Raw genomic sequence first — 21,721 nt, 5'->3', positions numbered from 1 at the left:
GAGATAGCAGGGGATTATCCCAGGAACTGGTTGTGTGGGCTTGGTGTTTATGTGCAGGACAACACCCACCCAACCTCCTCCAAAAATCTCCCAAATCTGCTCCAGATGTCACAGCAGATGAAAACTGGTGCAAAACCAGAGCAGCTGTGCCACTGCAGGGGCAGGCTGTGCCCACGGAGTGTCAGAACTGCAGCCCAGCTCTGGTTCTGATCAGCCTCTGCCCCTCCCTTGCAGCCTCCTAGGCAGCTGCTGGTCATGATTTCCAAAGGCTGCCGTGTTCCAGGGTCTGTCCTGGCAGGCCGGCTGCAATTAAGGTGCTCTTAAGTGTTTAGATGAACAGGGCAAGATTCTCTTTACTCTCACTGTTTTGAAGTGCATTGCCAAAACCCTCACCAGAGGGCTCACACATTCCTGTAATTTTGCAGTGTTCAGTACAACCTTCATTCCTACACAGATGCTTCATCATGGCAATCCCCAAAAGAAAACCCCCAGAACCTCAAAGCTGGAAAATTCAAGGCCAACAAACAAAACCTCTCCAATTATTCCAGTCTCCATTGAGCTTACTCTCTCCATGCCTGTGTGTGGCCTTGCTTGCTAACGCTATACAATAATTTTTCATGCCAAGACTCTTCCAGGTACTTTCTCATTCCTGATACTCATTTTGGAAGCTCCCTATGTGGAGGGTCAGCCACCAGCATGCCTGGGCTCATGCATGGCGAGGTGGGAACCACTGCAGGAAGGTGCTCATGGCAGCAGCAGCTTTGTGTGTGTTCATGAAGGGTTAGAGAGGCAGCACTGCCAGCCAAAGGACAGCCAGCTCAGGATGGGGTCCAGCACTGTGCCCAGTGGGGGACATCCAGGCAGTACCCATGGTGGGAAGTGCCCAGGGAGCTGTGAGATGAGGGGATCCAGTGCTAAGCCCATCCTAAACCCCACAGGAGCACCTTACCTTTGGGATGCCAGCAGCAGCATTGCTGCTGCCCCCATTTCCTGCTCACTGCGAGGGGGCTGTGCTGGGCTGGTGGCTGCTGTCTCTGTCACCCCTGGTGGGACAGGGCTGGGGGTGCTCAGGGGTTTGCCTTGGAGGGGGCCTTGCACAGGCAGGCTGAGCTGGAGGGATGTGACCAGTCTGGCAGCACTGGCCTGTCACCTCCTGCCCTCGCTGCAAGCAGACATTCCCACTCCATGGAAATATGCCTGAAATAGCCCCTCTGCAGATTGTCTTTATCTAATCAGCTGCCTTTGCACCCTCCTCCAGTGCATTTCAGGGAGCTGATAGTGGGGATATGTTAAGTGTGGAAACCTCTAGTGAGCTGCCTGACACAGAGAGTAATTCTCCTTCCTGCCACTTATCAGAGCCTGCTAATGGGAAACATTCCTCCTGGGGGTCAGGGAGCAGCCAGGGGATTTCTCTGGAGAGGGTGGCTGAGCCCCTGGCACCCTCCTGGCTCTCCAGGGCTGGGCAGGAGCTGGTCTGACCACAAAATGTTCACTGAAGGGTCAGCTCTGCTCTCTGGTGCTGGTGGTGTCCTGTCCCACGAGGAGAGGCTTGTCCAGCCCTCAGGGCCTTGGCTGAGGAGCCCCCTCCTTTTTCATCATATCATGGGACACCAACACCAAGCACAGAGCCCAGGGGGAAGAGCAGAGGTGTCTCAGTGGTCGGGGAGATGATCTCACTGCTGAGGGTGGGCATGCAAGGCTGGGGGATCATTTGGGCCATCTGTTCACTCTGGGCAAGAGCCACCTAAAGAAAAGTCCCCTCTGCTCAGGCTGAAGCCATGAGCTCCTCGTTGTGCCCATGGGATTTTGTGGGAAGAAGGATCCTACTGCCCTGTCCCACCTGCCTGAGCAGGGTACAGCTCAGGCCTTGCCAGCCATACAAGAATGAGCTTCCCACCATCCAGAAAAACCACATCACAAACACCAGCGCCAGAAACACCCAAACCTGGCGGAAGAACCCTTCAGCAGCTGCTGGAGTGACCAATTCACATTTCCCCTTCTACAGATCTGCTTGGCCTTTGATGGACCCTGCTGGAATCTCTTTGAAGAGGGAGAGGAACCAAGGCAAACAGAAGGAACTGCAGGAGGAATCTCCGAAAATAAAATCGCTTTAAAGATAAGGCAGGGGAGGGGGTGAGCAGAGTGTGGGGCGAGTACATGCCCTGAGAAGAATGTGTGAGGCTGGGCCAGCTGGTGGGTCTGGGCCAAGGGCTCATCCCACTGCCGGGGCGCTTGTGGCAAAGGTACTTGGCACAGGACCCACCAAAGCCTTGGGCCCTCCAGGGAGTGGGTGGAAACCTGACCCTGAGCCCAGGACAGAGAGGCAGAAGACCACCTCAGAGGGACCTGTGGTCCTCCAGAGCCTGTGGCTCTTCAGGTTGCTGGAATTCTGCCATCTTGGCAAGATTGAGATCAAGAGGGACCTCAGGACTGGTGTCTGGCCTCCCCTGGGGGGTTGCAGCAGATACTTTGGTGGAGTCCAGCTCTGCACCAGCTGCTCACAAATCCAGATGAGGACCTGCACTCCTGAAGAGTAACCTGCTGGGGAGTGCCCACATGGGACATGGGGATGGGCCCTGCACCCCGTTTTATCCTGATGTACCCAAAGTCCTTGCTCATGCTACAGATTCTCCTCCATGGGAGCATTTCAGTTCTTGGGGGAGTGTGGCACTGTGCAAAGCACTGCACTGCCAGTGAAGGCAACATCAACCCATCCCTGAGCCCAGCCATCCTCCCTGCTGGGGCTCAACCCACAGGGGATGGCTCTGCAGTCCTCCTCTGTGTTTGGAGGTTTCTCAAGCTGCTCTTTCATGTCCTTACTTGCTATACGATTGGAACTTTTTCTACCTTCAGACTTCACAGCGGTAGCTGATTCTCTGTCCTTTCTGTTTCTAAAGCCTGCTTTTCCAGCTTTCTGAAAATCTTACCTTTACTATTTCCCACACTCCTCCACCCCATGACTTCTCTCCAAAGCAGGGTGGGGGAGCAGGGACCTTTCTGTTGGGGGATGCAGAGATGATGGCACTGGCAACCCAGACTGGGGGGGTGTAGCAGCAGACCTGTGTGCTGGATGGAAAGACTGACTATGGCTGGGGCTTAGATTCAGGGCAGGTGCTGGGGCTGCAAAAATCTCTCTGCAGCCTCGGCTGTGTGCCCAGGCTGAAGCCACATGCCCAAAGCAGCCTCTGGTGCTGCTATTCTGGCTGTGACAGAGCCTGTGCCACATCCAGCCTGGGCACAGCACTGCACAGCTGATCCTTAACCACTCCCTGCCTCAGTTTCCCCCACTGTCAGGAGGCTACAGCAGCCCCAAGTTACTGTGGGGTGTGAGAGGTGCTGAATGGGGAATAGCAAACCCTGCAGGCACGAGTCCTGGTTCTCCAGAGTAGAAACCTCACTGCACTTTGGATGCCAGCAGCTAAATGGCTTTTCCTTGAGCTGGCACGGCTCCAGGGTGTCCTGTTCCCATCTCGGGCAGCCCATGGTGGTGCTGCCAGCATGGAGGTGTGCCCCAGGCTGCGATCACCATGTTGTACACAGCACCCTTGGGTGCTGTCTGGGTAAAATGGCGTGCAGGAAACCCAGCAACCTCTCTGTTGAGAGATTATGAACTTGGCCTAGCCCAAAAGAAGCTCCCATGCCAAGGTGAGGAGTTCAGGGAGCAAAACCTGGAGGATGAAGCCCCAGGGTCCTTCCCCTTCCAGACACTCTGTCTGGGAGAAGCTAAACCAGAGCTGAGTGAAAAGCTGGGATGTTCCAGCTGGAAATGCCAGTGGCCACACACATCCCACCAAGCAGCATCTCTCTTGGCATGGTGGGAGGCAGGAGCAACAGGATCGAGTGCTCAGGTGCAGGAGGAACTGGCAGAGCTCTCATTCCTCAGCTCCCCACTGGAGCAGGCAGAGCAGGCTGGGAGAGCTGTGCTGCCTTCCCAAACTGCAGTGTCTCACTCTGCCTTTGTACTCGCCTGACAATACAGGAATAAAAATAACCAGGCTGCATTTGCAGAGAGATAAAAGTGAAGTTTGCCTTTTGTGTCTGTCCGGGCAGTGGGACAGCAGCACCAATGGAGCTGTGTGGACATGACACATGGGAATTTCTGACATATCTTTTCCCACTCTGACCTTGACAGACACAATAAAAAGGGGCTTTGCAGCATGCACAGAGCCACTCAGTCCTAGCACCAAGGTCAGTAATACAGAGCATGTCTGTGTGCACGCGTGTCCCCTCTACTAACCGCTTCACCCCTGCAGGGTGGCTGATCCCAGAGGAGAGGGGCTGGCTCTGCTGGCACAGGGGAGGGTGGGACAGACCTGGATCGTGAGCATTTTTGCTGAGGACTGTGTGTTTTGCTAAGTTGTGGCTCCATCCGTGATGGCTGTGGCATTCCAGAGCTCTGCAGGGTGGCACTGCATTAGATGGATGTTAAGAAGCACAGTCATAAAAGTGCTTTTCCAAGCAGCTGCCACACCAGCCTTCTAGAAGGGTCTTCCCAGGGATAATACATCCAGCCTTGCTTTTATCTTGCTGCAGTATCGCTCAGCAGAACAGCCCTGGGTCCTTGTGCAGGGCACCAGGGCTCCAATGGGTCTGTAGAGCTGGGATAGGTTTTAGCTGAGCTTATCAAGGAAAGGGGTGTTATTGACAATCTCACCTAAAGTGGGAATGTGGGTTTTGACACCAAAGCGATTCCAGCTCACCCAGCTGGGACTTCCAGTGGGGGGATGACAGCATCAGAAGGGAAAGTGTTCAGTAATTGTCTCATTAATATAATTTTTATCAGTTAGCATTGCTGTCGCTGTCTTCTCTCACTCCCTAAAATTAAAAGCTTGTTTGGTGACCATGTCACTCATTCTCAACCCAGCAGCAGGCGCTTTCCCCATGCACTGACCCCTTGTCCTTCCTTCCTTTCAGCACTCAGGTGTCTTTCACTCTTCCTTTGCTGCTAAGTCTCCCTCAGATAGACAAGATGTCTCTGCTGGACATGAGCGAGTTTGGGGAGGCTGCTCCGTACCTCCGGAAAAGCTACACGGAGCAGCTGAAGCTTCAGACCATCCCGTTTGATGGTAAGAGCCCCAGGCTGCCGAGCACAGCCCGGCTGTGTCCCCGAGCCTGCCCCTCTGCCATGGCTCTCTCAGGAGTCCTCCCTGCCCCTCTTCCTGTGCTGCTTCTCAAGGCATCACAGGCGCTGCAGGATTCCCCCAGCACCCTGGAGGGCAGGAAGATCTCACAAGTGGGAAAAGCAGGATTTTGACTTTCTCCTGGTTTGCTGAGGTGTGGGTAGAGGTGATTCTTCATCTCCCCCAACCCTGAGGGACGGGAGGGCTGGGGGACTGGTGTCAAAGCCTTCTGCAGCTCTTTCATTTTGGAGGTGTCCTCCCTGTCCCAGCCACCCTGCTCTTCCATGGCTTGCCATGCTCAGGATGCAGGGCCCAACTTGCTCCTTGCAGTTTGGCAGAAGAGAAGAATTTGTTTCCTTACACTGTTCTCTTCTCATGATGGTCTGAGTGCAGGCACACATGAAGCAGCAGATTTCTGTCAGGCTAGAAGCTGACCCCACCAAAGTAAAAAGCTGCCAAACGTGAAGAAGGCAAAGAAATCCCAGCTACTATGACCAAGAACATAGGAAGGAATAATCACTGTCCTTCCACATTATCAAACTGTGTTTATGTGGCTTTCAGTTGACAATTTCATGTGACCTCCTACATTTCAACCTGTATTATGTCTCCCTTTCCTTTCCTTTCCTTTCCTTTCCTTTCCTTTCCTTTCCTTTCCTTTCCTTTCCTTTCCTTTCCTTTCCTTTCCTTTCCTTTCCTTTCCTTTCCTTTCCTTTCCTTTCCTTTCCTTTCCTTTCCTTTCCTTTCCTTTCCTTTCCTTTCCTTTCCTTTCCTTTCCTTTCCCCATGTCTCCTCCAGGAAAGAAGCGAGCTTGGATCCCAGATGAGAAAGAAGCCTATATCGAAGTGGAAATAAAAGAAAGCTCTGGTGGCAAAGTCACTGTGGAAACCAAAGATAAGGAAGTAAGCAAATACCTTTCCTTTTCCAAGGGAGAGCAAGTGTGTGTGGAGGGGGGATACGTGTGACAGGATCACGTCTGAAGCCATGAGCTCTTGCTGATAACCCTGTCCCGTTGATCAGTCGTGCCCCGGGGGGATGCACACAGCAGTGTCAGCACACGTAGGCCAGTTCCTTGCCAAGAGTGGCACCAGTTCAGCATCTCCCACCGAGGGCTTGCTGTCACAGCCGGGGTGTCCTGCAGGACACACCGAGGGCACGGTGGGGCTGGCCCAGCACAGCTCCTGGATGGGGGAGCACCCCCAGCACAGCCCTTGGGGATGCTGAGCCAGTGCCCGGCTCATCCCGGAGCCTGAAACAACAGGTAAGGGGCCAGCTGGCCAATTCCTGCTCCTTTTAGCCCAGATTTGCAGTGGGGTGAACTGCTGGGAGGACAGGCTATGACGAGCGGAGAGGCTCCAGTTTTCCGTGGCAAAGCAAGCAAGGACCAGCTGGTATTTGTCAAGATAATATCCAGTGCAATTAGCTGCAAATGAGCTTAATTAATATTCCTTTCATTACTATGTAAGTCTCATGACCCTGCAAATTCACTGCAGAGCATGCTGGTATGAAACTGGGAAAAAGAACAAGGACCTCACCAGGCAGTAGATGATAGACTTTATTATTTCTATTTCTTCTCTAGTCAGAATAGAACTAAGAATGGTTTGTGCCTGCTAAATGTGGAAAAAAAATATGTAATTGTCTTTGAAAAGTGTCAAGGCTTTGAAAATATTTTCGTCTGAATTTTGGAAAGCAAGTAAAGAGATTTGCCCTGTCCAAAGTAAAATTTGTCATAGATGAGTTATAAATTTTAGAAGTTTCTTCTGATATTTAGAACACCTTCCAATTCTGAGAACAGAGCAGTTTCCAAACCCTCTTTTGCTGTTTCCTCTTGAAACTGTCTTTTAAATGATTTGTCATGGATTTACAAAATCAGAAACTATATCAGCTTTCCCTGGATAAGCATTTCCAGTAGAAAGTTTTGAGAGACATAAAGCCCTTCCTTATCCTGTGTACCCTCCTGCTTTTAACACCTGGCGCCTTTTAACACCACGCGCTTCATCTTCACCCATAAAAAAGATAAACCTCTGAAAGATTTAATTTAGTCTTTATTAACCAGGCCATTTGCTAAATCCAGCTTCTCCCATCCAGGCCAGATAAGTAATGTGATATTTTCCCCGTGCTTGGTCTCGTGGGATTAAATAAATCCAGTTTAAAGTGATGGGGTACAGGCTTCAGCTGTTTGCCCAAATAACCAGGGATCTCTTTGGAGCAAAAGACAGCTCTGGCATGGGCTTTTAGGCTGGGAAGGAGAACACAGGATGGGGGTGTCAAGCACATTGTGGGGGAACAACTTGGACCCCTCTGTCAGGCTCAGCAAGAGCCCCTCTCCCTGAGGAGGGAACAAGCTGGGCTTGCTTGTCCCAGCTGGGCTTTGTGGCAGGGTGCTCCCTGGCCTGTCACCCAGAACGCTGGGCAGCCCTACCAGGATGACAGCAGGCACTGGGACCAAGGCTGTCCCCAGCACGGGACTTGTCAGGGTGTCCTTCTACCGGGCAGGTTTTGGGGCAGAGGGTGTTCAGTGAGGGCTGGGGTCGCTCTGACGTGTCCCCGTCCTCTGACAGACACGGGTGGTGAAGGAGGACGAGGTGCAGCCCATGAACCCCCCCAAGTTTGACATGATTGAGGACATGGCCATGCTGACACACCTCAACGAGGCCTCTGTGCTCTACAACCTGAAGCGCCGCTACTCCCACTGGATGATCTACGTAAGCCCACGGCACCGGTGGGGTGGGGTGGGGTGGGGTGGGGAGGTGAGGGGGCATTGGGGCACCCCCATCCCTCATCAACCCGTTTTCCCCCTACAGACCTACTCGGGGCTCTTCTGTGTCACCATCAACCCCTACAAGTGGCTGCCCGTGTACACGGCGCCCGTGGTGGCAGCCTACAAGGGCAAGCGGCGCACGGAGGCGCCCCCGCACATCTACTCCATCGCCGACAACGCCTACAACGACATGCTCCGCAGTAAGCCCTGCCCTGGGGGACCCCATCCCCAGGAGCCCGGGCTCCTGGGGCAGGGCTGAGGTGGGCAGCGCTGCCCTAACGCCGGCTCCTTCTCTTGCAGACCGTGAAAACCAGTCCATGCTCATCACGTAAGTGCCCCTCCATGCCCTCGCCCTGGCCAGCCCCGCTGTGAGCAGAGCCCCCCCGCGCTGTGCTCCCTGCATGGGCACCCTGTGCCCAGAGCAGCCCCCCCGGCAGTGTCCCCTCCCCGTCCCCGCAGCTGTCACCCTTCCCGCCCAGGCTGCCGCCGCCACCGTGCCAGGTGACAAAGCCGGGCCGGGCCGGGCTCCCCCGCACCCCGACAGCTGCGGGAGCTGCCGTGGGGCGCCCCGAGCACCGGCACCCTCCGGGGAGCCAGGGGAAAGCAGAGATGGAGGCCAAGGCCGGAGGGAGATGGTGGCCGGAGGGGCGGCGGCGGGGGAGAAGGGTGATGTGGGAGGGTGGAGGCCAGGTTGATTTCAAGTGACATATAGATAAGGGCTATATAAAGGACTCTAAAGGACCCTTCGCCGCTGCCAGGAGCCACGGACATTTTTAGCCCCGGCCATGGCCTAATTAGGAAAGGCAGGGGCTGCGGAGAGATGCTTGGCGCGTGTCCGGTGGCGGCTCCGCTGCCCGCTCCCCCCGGCTCTTTGTGATCTGGGATTACAATGGGACAGCAGCACTAACTATAGGGATGAGCTCAGCGGGGCCGCCAGCCCCCCGCAGCCCGCAGCGGGCACCATCCAGCCCGGCCCCGTGCCGCTGCCGTCTCCGAGATGCCCCGGCAGAGCCGGGCGTGCTGACAGCCCCCGAGCGGAGCGGGCTGCTCCCGGACAGCTGCAGCCCCGCGGCCCGGGCTGCGCCCGCAGCGGGCAGCTGAGCCCGGGCTGGCAGCCGGGGGAAAAGGACAGCCTGGAGCTGCGTGTCGCTCCAAAGGCAAGCCCCGAACACAAGCACGCAGCCCCGCGGGCTGGGGGCTGAGTGAGAGCCGCAGCCTCCCCATCCTGCGAGGCTTGGCTTTTCCCTCCCGTGCCGGGGCCCGGCAGGGTGTCTGGGATGGTTGTGCCTGTTCTTTGCCTCATGCCCTTATCTGTGTATTTCTGTTACTCTAAGCGGAGAATCTGGTGCTGGTAAGACTGTAAACACCAAGCGGGTCATTCAGTACTTTGCCATTGTCGCAGCCTTGGGCGACACACCGGGCAAGAAATTAGTAAGACCTTCTTTTCAAACAAGTTCTTGTTGTTTTCTTCCTTTCTTTTTTGTTTTTTTTTTTTTTTTTTTTAATTTTTTTCCCGCCTTCCCCTTTCTTCTTACTTTTTCTTCCCTAACTTTTTGCGTTTGGAAACGTGTTTTGGTCTGACCCACCCAGGGCTTGGCTTTTCCCTGACTTTTGAACAAGCAAGGCTTGAAATCATTCTGCTCAAGGGGAAATGGAGTATTTTTTTTTGGTTTTTTTGTGGTTTTTTTTTGTTTTGTTTTGTTGGTTGGTTTTTTTTTTATGTGGCTGTTCAATCCGTGCAGCTTCGAAGAGGTGCTTTAATTGTTCTCTTTCTCTTCTCTTGCTCTTTCAACACCCCGGTGATCCTCTTAAGGAGCATTAAAGGGATGAAGTAAACCTTCCATTTCCCACCTTGCCTCTTTTAAGCCTTGCTTTTCAGCATTTTCTCCTTTTTTCCCCTCCTTTTGTTAATTTTGACCCTTTTCTACCTTGTGCTTTTCTTGCTCTTGTTTTGAATCTTGCTTTTCTTTGGTGCTAGTTATTTTTGAGCTGCCCTTGCAATTGCTTATTTCTTCTGGATACTTTGAGGCTCCAGCCTGCTTTCCCCTCATGGAAGCAAACTGGCTGCTTTAGGTATCAGACAAGCAATACTTCAGCATTATTTTCTTTCCTCTTCTTCGAGTTTGAATTTAACTGTTCTTGCTTTTTCATGCCTTTCTTTATTTTCTTGAGCTAATCTATTTAACAACTTTTTGGCCTCTCCTATAAAGTTTAATCCTCCGAGTTTTTATATTCTCTTGGACTTTTTTTTTTTTTTGGCACTAAATGGTCATGCCCTGCTTTTCTGACCATGCTTCTTGTGGTTCTTGCCTGGCTTTCCTGGATTTCTAAAGATAATTTTCTCTCCTTTCTCTAGGCAGCTCTTGCCACTAAAACTGGGGTAAGTGTTGTGGGCTCTTTAATGCTGAGGACAAAGTTCTGCTGCACCACAGATCTCTGACGGGGTGACGTGTGGGGCCTCCTTCTTAAGTCTGGGAGCAGCACCTGGGCAGTGTTTAGTTCTCCACTTGGCTTTGTATCTGCCTCCTTCCCATAGCTGGGAGCTTTGCTGTTTCATCTCTTTTTGCCTCTCTGACTCCAGCCTCTCCTTCAAGGGATAATTACTCTGGATAGAAACAGTCATTCCTATCCAATGTTTGCCTAGGAGTGGTGTGGGCTCCTCCAAAGGTGAGGTGAAGCCTTCACACCCTGAAGATCCTCCTCAGCCTCAAAGCCCAGCTGGGGGTGGTGGTGTTGAGGGGTAGAAGACCCTTTGCCACAGGCAGCCCTGTGCTCTGGCTGCAGACCAGCACCCTGCTGATGCCCAGGCTTGCCACCCTGTGCCAAGCCCTGGACTGCTGCTGCCCAGCACTGCAGGCAGCTGTCCTTGCCTGGGGGACATGTCTGAGGTGTTTGCTCCGAGGAAACCCAGCAAAGGTTCAGCCCCTGGGGCTCCCAACACCCCAAGGGCTCAGTCACACATCCTTGGTTTTCTCTGAGCCTTTAGCTGGTGCACACCCCTGGCTGGGGGATGTTAATCATCACACGAGTGGCCGCTTGGCAAACAGAGTGAGGCAGCTCAGGGGCTGAACCTGTGGGTCTTGGGGCTGCCCAGGCCAGGTAATTTTAGGCCAGGCTGAATTTAGAGATAAGAGCTCAAGGGATACTCAGGTGACAGTGTGTTGTAATGATGTGATGCACAGCTGCTCCCTGTCTCTTTTGCCTTCACACAGCTGGAGCTGCAGAGGTGGAGAGGAGTTGTGGTTCCAGAATTGGAAAGAGAGGGTGGCTCTGGGTGAGCAGCCCAGAGCTGGTGTTCTCCACCTGAGGAAAGCCCTGTGGATTGTAATGTGTCAGAGCATGGGCAAAGCTCTCATGAAAACTCCTGCAGGTGTCTGTGCCACCAAACTCTGTATCAGGTGTCAAACCCACCGTCCTTCATGTGGTGTAGCACCAGTCTCTTGCTCTGCTCTTCAAATCCTTGTCCTGCTTTACCTGCATTAGGCAGAGACTGTCCCTTTATCTTGGAACAGAGAAACACACATGGGAAAACAAGGTTAGGAGAGGATTCATCCTAGGGCTTGCTCAGGAGAGCCCCGGTATTCCCAGCAGATCATGCCAGCTGGGACTTGTGGTGTATTCCCATCACAGTGGGACCCTGCAATGCATGTTGCTGGTGTAAGGACCTCTTGTTTCACCATGTGCTGTTGATGTGAGCTGTCCTAGACTTTGGTTTGTGGAAGAGGAAATGCCTGATGTCAGAGAGCCTGAAATGATTCAGCCTGTTGTGACAACATGAGCTTGCTCTTGGTTTGCATAGCGTAGCTCCTAAGAAAAGGGGTAAGGGCTGCTGTGTGCAGAGGGGACAGCAGCCTGGGGCTCCAGCCTGGGTGAGGAGAAGGCCACAGAGGGCACTGCTGCAAACCCCAGCTGTGCTGATAAACTGAGCTGCATGGCCTGGGCACATGGAGATGCCTCGGGAGCAGCAGGTCCCACGGACAGCTGAGGAGTGCAGCAAGGAGCCCCTGGCACTGCTGCGTGCTCTTGGTGACAGATCCCCTCTGGCTGCGTGGGAGCTGACACACCCTTTGGCTTTGTTCTCCAGGGCACCCTCGAGGATCAAATCATCGAGGCTAACCCAGCCATGGAAGCTTTTGGCAATGCCAAAACCATAAGAAACGACAACTCCTCACGTTTTGTGAGTGCCTCAGCGGGACAGGGAGCTGTGGCTGCTGGTGTGGGCTGGATGGTGTGGGCTGGTGTGGGCCACACAGTGGGTGGCACTGTGGGCTTGTGCACTGGGAGCCACAGGCACGTAGCAGGGAGATGGATCTGCTTCCCAGTGGCACCGGACTGCCAGAGCCAAGTCTTTCTGGTTACATCAGTGCAGCAAATGGTGGCCAGCACGAATGGCCCTGGTGTCACAGCCTGTGGCTGGAGAGACATCCCTGGCAGGACCAAAGCTGAGAGGGACAGTGAGCACAGCCTGGAGTGCTCTGGGACAGACAAGTGTGTCCCTGCCAGGAAGCAGCACCGTTTTTTGCTAAGCCCAGCCTGGCTCTGCTGTGGCTGCAGAGCTCCTGTGCCTGGAGGGGAGGGAGGCACTGCTGGGGGAGACCCTGAGCCCAGCACGGAGCAGGGGCTGCAGGCAGGCTCAGTGTCACAGAGCCCTGCAGAAACGGTCAGTGGTAAGAATAGACCTGAGGACAGGGGTTTATCTGCTGTCAGTGAAATTTCTGCCTGCCTGGTATTTAAACCCTTGGGCAAAGCTGTTTGAGCTTCTTCACATTACAAACCAGAGAACTTCACCCCTTTATAGAGGCCAGTAAGTTGACTGGTATCAGCAGAAGCTCAAGAAGTGGTAAATTAATTTGGTTTCTAGGAGCTGTTCAGAGCTGTACCTCTGTAGGCAAGCCCAGCACTTACCTCCTGCATGTGTTTTCAGGGCAAGTTCATCCGGATCCACTTTGGTCCCTCAGGGAAACTGGCCTCTGCAGACATTGACATCTGTGAGTAGTTGCACTGGGGAGGGAACTCATCCCACCATTTGTGCTCAGCTCTGGGAAGGGACAAGCCCTGCTCTGACCCCTCTGCCCTATTCCTTTCTAGATCTTCTGGAAAAATCCAGAGTGATTTTCCAGCAACCCAAAGAGCGAAGCTACCACATCTTCTACCAGATCCTGTCTGGGAAGAAACCAGAGCTGCAAGGTAAGGCAGCCAATGATGCAGCACAGCCCTTAGAGCAGGATGGCCTGAAAAGAGCCACAAAGAGCTCTGTTGTCAGCTTTGGGGTCCACAGCAATGAGCAGACCCAGCTCACCATGCAGGTTCTGCCCTTGAATGCTTTGCTAGCTGTGCAGGATCATGGGGTTGGCGGAATTCAGGGTGGAAGGGATTTCAAGAGGTCATCTAGCCCAGCCTCCATTATCCTCAGAGGCTGAGAAGCTAGACTAAAGCCCTTTCTGCTACTGTGTAGGAGCAGAGGTCACCCAGTGTCTATCTGCAAGGTGGGAATGTGCTTTGCAAAGCCTCCTTGCACAGAGTCCTCATGGGGTGGTGGGTACAGCACTGACCTCAGCGTGTGCAGGGTGCAGATTTACTCATTTTGGGATAGAGGGAGGTGTTTTGCAGCCTTCTCAGCAAGTGAGATGACCTGTGAGTCATTCAGGTGAGCTTGGACACAGCTGCCCAGCTCTCTCTGGGCACTGCTGTAGATGTGAGCCCCAGGACAGCCTCACCTGATTTGAGTTTGTGCTGGGGCAGCTCGGTGCTCTGAGCAGCCTCCTGGTGCCACATCACACTCAGGAAGCCTTTCCCCACGCAGAAGGATGGCTGGCACAGCCCCTGGGGTGGTCAGCTCTTGGCTGAGGGCTCCTGAGCTTGGTGCTGAGCAGCACCTTATTAGGCAGGTCTGAGGGAGCAGTAATCTTATCTGGAGTCACAAGGGCATGGTGGCCACTTCTAAATCAGTCTGCAGCTGGGCCACATCCCAAGATAGCAAGCAGGAGGCAAGCACAGAAGAGGTGGACCCATGTGTGGACCTGCCTGTGCTGGAAGAGGCAGTTCCTCCCCCAGCTGGTGCCCTCTAGTTGAGGCTGGAGAAGCCTTCCTGCTCCAGCTGTGTGCAGGGCTGTCCCTCTGCCCAGGGATGTCCCTGCCAGGCTGGCCTCACCCTCTGCATGTCATCCCCCTGCAGATATGCTGCTGCTGTCCCTCAACCCCTACGACTACCACTTCTGCTCCCAGGGGGTGACAACGGTGGACAACCTGGATGACGGCGAGGAGCTCATGGCCACAGATGTACGTGCACAGCCTGGGCCTGGGGAGGGCACAGCCTTCCTCTGGGCAGCTCTGGGCATGTGCCCAGGCTTCCTGTGTGTCCCTCTTTAAATCAGCTGGGAATTCCCTCTGGTTCATTAGTGGCTGTTGTAGCCTACAGGAAGGGGCAGAGTGACTCTGATCTCCACCAACAGCCTCATCCAGGCAGGGAAGGGACAGTCATTCCCTGCATCAGGAAGGGTCTGTGGCAGATGAGCACTTCCCATAGTGCCTATGAGAAGGAAGATCACAGAATCATTAAATTTGGAAAAGACCCCCAGGATGGTTGAGTCCAACCTGTGATTTGTCCCCACCCTGACACCCAGCCCACAGCACTGAGTGCAGTGTCCAGCCCTTCCTTGGACACCTCCAGGGATGGGGACTCCAGACCTCCCTGGGCAGCCCCTGCCAATGCCTGACAACTCTTTCTGTGAAAAAATTCCTCCTGATGTCCAACCTGAACCTCCCCTGGCACAGCTTGAGATTGTTCTGTCCCATCCTGTCCCTGTTCCCTGGGAGCAGAGCCCGATCCCCCCTGGCTGCCCCCTCCCAGCTGTAGAGATCAGTCAGGTCTCCTCCTGAGCCCTCAGCTTGGAGAACCTCCTCCTTGTAGATGCTAGGCTAGTCCTTTTGCTGTCAAATAGGTCTTGTGGGAGCTGGAGCCACATTCAAACCCCATGGACAGGATTCCTTGGTTTGGTGCCCCCCAGAGAGGGCACCCTGCCCAGCCCCAGGACAGGGAGAGTACCTTAGGAGACAGTGGGAGAAGGAACCAACCCTCACCTCAGCGTGGTGAATTTGGTCTACATCTACTGCTTTGTGTCTCCTCAGCACGCCATGGACATCCTGGGCTTCAGCAACGACGAGAAATACGGCTGCTACAAAATAGTTGGGGCCATCATGCACTTTGGGAACATGAAGTTCAAGCAAAAGCAGCGGGAAGAGCAGGCAGAGGCTGATGGCACTGAAAGTGAGTTGGGCTCTGTGCTCCAGACCTGCCCAGACTGGGATAACTCCCCGTGCCTGGCCTGTGGTCAGTGACCCTGATCCCAAACACCCTCACTGACTTAGGCCCTGCTGGGGGTGCACCAAAGGCTTGTCCTTGAGCAGGAATATTTGGGACAGTCTCCCTGCAAGGTGGTCTCATCTGCATCAGACTTGTCTCAGCAGCATCACAGGGTGTCACACCCCTGCTGGGCTTCATCTTGTGCAGTCTCCTCCTGCTCTTCACCTCCTGCACTTCACTGGACAGCATTCCAGGCAGGGCATCCACAGAGGAGGAGCCAGGCTGGGAGCAGGACCTGCTCAGCTCACAGCCTCCCGAAGGGCTGTTAGAGTAGGACACAATCCCTGTCTAACACTTTTCCTGGCTTGTTGCTCAGCACAGTCCAATGCAATTCACAGATCTAAGAACAGTCAGGCTGCAGAGCAAACCTGAAGGGAGAGGGTAACTGTCCAGCATGTGGGAGGGTGAGGAGGGGGAGCTCTAGCATGTACTTGGAAGGTTTCAGCAGGGATCCAGCAGAAATGATTACCTGGATCAGTCTTTGTCATGTTAACATTCATGAAGGAAAAGTTCGCTTTGCCTCAGGAGTGACAACACAGGCTTTAGCTGCTACCTGGTAATTAATGTAATTAATGAAGGTTTTGATATGGCTGTGATTTCCCTACAGAGGTGATTTGCTAGCTACAATCTGCTATCAGGAGTTTATGAAAGACAATCACCTCTCTTCTGGTCAATTCAAATTTGCTGCGTGGAAATTCATATCTCCACTGGAAATTGCATAGAGAATCCCAGATTAATAACCTGATAAGCACCTGATAAGGTGCAGCAGGCCTCCAAACAGTAACTTCTCAGTCAGGAGGTTCAAACTTCAAAGCATCATAGACTATGCAAGATGGAAAATCACATTAGACACTGGAGGAGGTGGAAACACCAGTGTGGTTAGCACTGATCTTCATAAGAACAGGTCGTTTTTTATTTTGGTTGGTTCCTTTTTCCCTTCCCAGACCCTCCTTGCAGGTTCCTCATGCCTTTGTGCTGCCTTCCAGGTGCTGACAAAGCTGCCTATCTCATGGGAATCAGCTCAGCTGACCTCATCAAGGGGCTGCTCCATCCTCGTGTGAAAGTGGGCAATGAGTACGTGACCAAAGGTCAGAACGTGGAGCAGGTGAGTGACAGGACAGCAGGACACGTGTCCCCTGCTCACACTGGTGTGCCACTGGTGCTTCAGTTCGCTGTCTTGGGTGTAGGAGGAGACTGCAGAGCAGCAGGAAAAGGTGTATCCACAGTTCCTGGCTTTTAGGAGCAGGGAAAATGGGTGGCAGAGCTGGCTGATAGCTTTGCACATTAACCAAGGCTGGAGATTCAGTGTGGTGTCTTTGAAATGTGGGTTGGATCCCAGCCAGAGCAGGTCCAGGTTCTATGAATCTGCTTCAGAGACAGTCACACTCCTGTGAAGAGTTCAGCCCCGAAAATTAGAAAACTCTGGATATCTAAGCACTCATCTGACTTGATCTTGTAGAAGACTCAAATGCACCAAACATGTGTCTTGTCAGATTCCAGCCACACCCTAGCTGGGAACCCAGACCTGGCCTGAATAGTGCAAGCCAGTCCTTGAGCACAATTCAGGAGCTGGTGTCTTATCCAAAGTGGGCTGTAGGCTCTGGCCAGGCACAAGGCTTCTGAAAATGTCTCTTTAAACTGAATTTATATCCCAAGACCTTGGAGGCAAGATAGGCCAGGTAGGCAGGAACACACTTGTGAGGAATGCAAAACTAATTTGGAGCTTGTGCTGTAACCACAAACTCCTTGGATCTGTGTGTCCATCCTCTGTGTGCCAGGAGGAGCTCTCTCTCAGCTTGTGGCTCCTGCAGGAGCAGGGAGAAGCTCACTGTGTGCTCTGGGTTTGCCGTGGCAGGTGCTCTACGCTGTGGGGGCCCTGGCTAAAGCCACCTACGACCGCATGTTCAAGTGGCTGGTGACCCGGATCAACAAGACCCTGGACACCAAGCTGGCCAGGCAGTTCTTCATCGGGGTGCTGGACATTGCAGGCTTCGAGATCTTTGATGTGAGTTCTGCAGGCCCCTGCCATGGGTTCAGGGAGTGTTGTAGGGGCAGCTCAGTCCCCTGGGGTTTGAGAGCTCTGTCTCCTCTAAAGAGGTGCTGGCCTTGGTGAGAAAAGGGGCTATTGTCTGAATTGATTGGAGCAAACAGGCAGCTCTCAAGGAATGATTTAACACTGCTGTGGGCACATCTCTAGTGATTTCTGGCTACCTGCTGTGGTAGCCACACAGCTGAGCCTGTCAGGGCTCACCCTTCACACCCAGGCAAAGCACAAGAGTGAATCCCATCCCTTCTGGAGCTTCTTCTGACTCAGATCTGTTTTGTTCTTGCAGTTCAACAGCTTCGAGCAGCTGTGCATCAACTTCACCAATGAGAAACTGCAACAGTTCTTCAACCACCACATGTTTGTCCTGGAGCAGGAGGAATACAAGAAGGAAGGCATCGAATGGGTCTTCATTGACTTTGGCCTGGACCTGCAGGCCTGCATTGACCTGATTGAGAAGGTAGAATGTGAGGCAGGGCACGGAAATGCTACTGCTGGGGGATGGTTTGTTTGCAAAGGCTGCAACAGAGAGGTGCTCTGCTACCATAATTAAATTATTCCTTCCCTGATCAGTGGCAAGTGCCCAACTTTTTTTTCCCCACACTTAGAGCTCAGGGCCTGCAGCCCCTTGAGACCTTTTCCACACAAATTCTGACTTTATGAGAACATGGGAATTCTATTTCTACCCACTGGGGAGCAACAAAACCTGGTGCAGCGTTTTCCTCCAGAGAGCAATCATCATTTCCCCTTTTTTCCTACCCACTTGCAGCCCCTCAGTGCCTCTTACTTGAGCATTCACTGATTCAGAGCAGCTTGTAGAAAATATTTCCACCATTGCATGAAGGAAAGTCTTTTTTTTTTCTTCTGGAAAGGAGCAATCCTGGAGAGGATCCCTCCTTCTCAACAATCTGTTGGACCAGGGCAAACTCCCACATCTTGCAGGCCTGGCCAGTCCCACGTGGGGCTGGGAGGTCAGGTGCAGCCTGGAATATGCCAGTGACAGCTTGGCCCTATGGCCAGTGTCTTGCACCTGGATTAGGATGGGATCCCCCGGAATATGCCAGTGACAGCTTGGCCCTATGGCCAGTGTCTTGCACCTGGATTAGGATGGGATCCCCAGGTCAAGCCCACGCTCAGTGGCACAGAGCATCCCTGTTTTGGGATGGGACGTGGCAACACAGCTCAGTCCTCTTTATCCCCCCTCTCCCCTCAGCCCATGGGAATCCTGTCCATCCTGGAAGAGGAGTGCATGTTCCCCAAAGCTTCTGACATGACCTTCAAGTCCAAGCTCTACGACAACCACATCGGGAAGTCGCCCAACTTCCAGAAGCCGCGGCCGGACAAGAAGCGCAAATACGAGGCGCACTTTGAGGTGGTGCACTACGCTGGTGTGGTACGTCCCTGGCAGCTCTTCCCAGCCCCCACACCTTCCCCGGGCAGGGACAGGGCTGGCCTGACCTCCCCTGTCCTGGGACAGGTGCCGTACAACATCGTGGGCTGGCTGGACAAGAACAAGGACCCCCTGAACGAGACAGTGGTGTCCGTCTTCCAGAAATCCCAGAACAAGCTCCTGGCCTCCCTCTATGAGAACTATGTGGGCTCTGCTTCAGGTGAGGAAACCCCTCACGCCGTTTTTTACCTTGGTCTCTCCCCTCCTCTCCTCTATGCCCAGCTGTTGGTGCAGCATCCCTGTCCTTGGCAGCCCAGGCATAGGGAAAACCCACACTGGTCCCTAAAATCCTAGTAGGTGGGTGCTGGTTTAAGGGCTTGTGTGGGGTTGTAGGGTTGTTGTGGTGGCCCTGTGACTTTGGGAATGTGAAGAGGTGCCTTGCTACCCAAGAGCTGAGGAACAACACCCAGAGCTGGGTACTGTGGGAGATGGCTGCTGAGTGTTTTTGGTGGTCAGTGCCTTTGTTTTGCAGCAGGGCACAACCACCTCTGCTTTAGAGACAGCAAGGGCTGTGGGAATTTTAGGGGTGTTTGGAGGTGCCCCTGAGTCCTTCAAGGCAGGCAGATATTTTGCTGATGTAAGTAATCAATATTTTAACCCAACAGAGGAACCTCACAAGCCAGGGACCAAGGAGAAACGTAAAAAGGCGGCTTCTTTCCAAACAGTGTCACAGCTGCACAAGGTGAGAGCCAGCCCCTCATCCAGGGCCATGAGGGAAACGTGCTGAGGGTCCCACTGGCAGTCCCACTTCCCTGCCAAACTCTTGGTTTCTTGCACCTCCTGGGGCCTGAAGGACCGTGAGAGCTCCTGAAGGACCACCAGAGCTCCTGAGGGACCACCACTAGACCAAAGCCCCCAGCTCCCTCTCATCCCTGGCCAAGGGGCCTGTGCCTGGCAGAGTCCCAGCCCTGTCCCCGTGCTCCTGGGGCAGGACACGAGGCTCCAGGCTGGTGGAGCTCCCTTGGAGCTGGCCTCCTGCTGCTCCTGCCCTCGTGATGCTTGCGGCAGCTCCTCCGCCTTTGAGAGAGCGGCAGTTAAGACTTGTAGTGATGTTTAGATAATTAATTACATGAACATCACTTTAAGTCTGTGCTACTTCTCTCCTCATTCCTGTCAGCGGGAAGGACAGCCTCTGGGCAGAAGACAATGGAGGAGGATCCTGCAGGTCTCTGAGCAGGCAGCTCCCTGTCCTGGGGTGTGACTGGCCCATTTTACTGCTCAGGATGTCACACAGCTCCACCCCATGCTCACCACAGGAGTCACTTGCCCAGCTCAGACCTCAGCCAGCTGGATGGCAGCACAGAGGGGTGTGTCCTGCCATGACAGCCTTGTAGTGACAGGGCAAAGGTCACAGCCCTGAGGCTGCCAGAGCTCCAGGACTGTTTGGACAATTCTCCCAAGCATGGGGTGGGATTGTTGGGGTGTCTGTGCAGGGCCAGGAGCTGGGCTGGGTGATCCTTGTGGGTTCCTTCCAACTCAGGATATTCTGTGATTCTTTGCCAAGGTGCTTGCAGAAGGCAGCCCTGTGGCAGAGCCCCCGTTGAGGGAAAAGTGTGACTTTCTTCTTTCTGGACAAGTGACAGGCTTTGGGGAAAGGCGTCTGTGATGTGGAGCTGTGGGAAGGTGCTCTCTTCCCTGAGCTGGTCCTGGACAGGCTAAGCCTGTACAAGCAGGGAAAGGCAGCTGGAAAGTTCAAGGGTAGAGTTGCCTTGGAGAGAAAAAGAGGTGCAGTCTGGCACAGCAGGGCCCTCTGTCACGGCCAAAGGGGGTGAAGCACTGTGGAGGTGCAGGGAAATCCTGCATATCCTAACATTCTCTGTCTGCAGCCAGTGTGGACACCAGCACTGGAATTGCAGGGTGCTGAGCACAGAGCTCTGTACCAGAAATATGCTCAGTCCTGTGTCCCTGGCTCTCCCCTGCAGCAAAACTTTGCCTCCAAATACTTGGGAAGCATCTGGCATAGCAAACTTCTGTAGCACAGCAAAACCTGCCAGTGCCATTTGGCCTGTCTGCCAGCCCAGCCCCCTCTGCCATGGGGACAGTCTCCCACCCTGGCAGGAGGCACTGACCCTGCCCCAGGTGGGGATGTGCCCTGCCAGGATAGCAGGAGGAAATTCCCCCTTTCTCATGCCATAAGGGGCTCTCAGGGTCTGCTCCCTCCCTGCCTGTGGGGGAAAGGAGCTGGAGAGAAGGAGAAGCGTTGCAGGGAAGCAGAGCTGTCCCCTCACCCCCTGTGTCTGCCCTGCAGGAGAATCTCAACAAGCTGATGACCAACCTGCGCTCCACCCAGCCCCACTTCGTCCGCTGCATCATCCCCAACGAGACAAAGACCCCAGGTATGGGACAGCTGAGGCAGTGCCCCTGGGGACAGCCACGTGTGGGAACTGGCAGGGATTCTTGCACCCGCCCTCTCCCCAGCCCTCTTCATGCTGCCACTGAGCCCTGACCCCATCTCAGTGTGGAAACTCCTGTGACCCAGATCAATTCTCTGCTGGGGAAAGCGAGCTTTGCCAGGCTCCCACTTTGGCTGTGCAGCCTGGCACTTGGATAAGAGCAGGCATGGATGAGTTTTCCAGGCTGAGTTCCACCATCCAAGGCGCAGGCTGCAGCGCTGGTGCTCAGCACAGACCTGCAGGACAGGCTAACACCCATGTTCAAACCACGGGGTGTTCCCAGGGTTCAGACCCGGGCTGTAGCTCCATTTCCTCTGTCTTCTTGAGCTGAGCATCTGCTCCATGTGTGTCCTGCCCCACAGGAGCCATGGATTCCTTCCTGGTGCTGCACCAGCTGCGGTGTAACGGTGTCCTGGAAGGGATCCGCATCTGCCGCAAGGGCTTCCCCAACAGGATCCTCTACGCAGACTTCAAGCAGCGGTAACCCCCCTCTTCTGCCTCACCCAGCACGTGTTTCAAGGGCAGACAGGCTTGTCCTGTCTCCTACCTGCTCCCCAGCTTGTGCAGAGCTGGTCTGAACCCCCACATACCCC

At 54.1% G+C, this 21,721-nt stretch overlaps 1 protein-coding gene across 3 annotated transcripts in view; it reads left to right on the top strand.

Moving 5' to 3' along the window:
* The first annotated feature begins 4,914 nt into the window (after positions 1-4,914).
* Positions 4,915-21,721, top strand: part of MYH7B (myosin heavy chain 7B) — a 93,435-nt gene continuing 76,628 nt past the window's right edge. The window contains exons 1-20 of one of the 3 annotated variants that reach the window (XM_068207479.1): positions 4,915-5,066; positions 5,916-6,019; positions 7,679-7,822; positions 7,922-8,078; positions 8,179-8,206; positions 9,213-9,309; positions 10,235-10,258; positions 11,963-12,055; positions 12,803-12,866; positions 12,967-13,065; positions 14,054-14,157; positions 15,007-15,145; positions 16,228-16,346; positions 17,097-17,246; positions 17,575-17,745; positions 18,499-18,678; positions 18,763-18,895; positions 19,341-19,417; positions 20,984-21,071; positions 21,491-21,608. In XM_068207479.1, coding sequence (XP_068063580.1) covers positions 4,970-5,066; positions 5,916-6,019; positions 7,679-7,822; positions 7,922-8,078; positions 8,179-8,206; positions 9,213-9,309; positions 10,235-10,258; positions 11,963-12,055; positions 12,803-12,866; positions 12,967-13,065; positions 14,054-14,157; positions 15,007-15,145; positions 16,228-16,346; positions 17,097-17,246; positions 17,575-17,745; positions 18,499-18,678; positions 18,763-18,895; positions 19,341-19,417; positions 20,984-21,071; positions 21,491-21,608 — 2,186 coding nt within the window. In that variant the 5' untranslated portion in view covers positions 4,915-4,969. The other 2 variants (XM_068207477.1, XM_068207478.1) reach the window with 2 other exon arrangements.

Source organism: Anomalospiza imberbis, chromosome 17 (genome assembly GCF_031753505.1).
Source record: "Anomalospiza imberbis isolate Cuckoo-Finch-1a 21T00152 chromosome 17, ASM3175350v1, whole genome shotgun sequence".
NCBI classification, from domain to species: domain Eukaryota; kingdom Metazoa; phylum Chordata; class Aves; order Passeriformes; family Viduidae; genus Anomalospiza; species Anomalospiza imberbis.
This window is presented reverse-complemented; position numbering and strand designations above follow the sequence as displayed.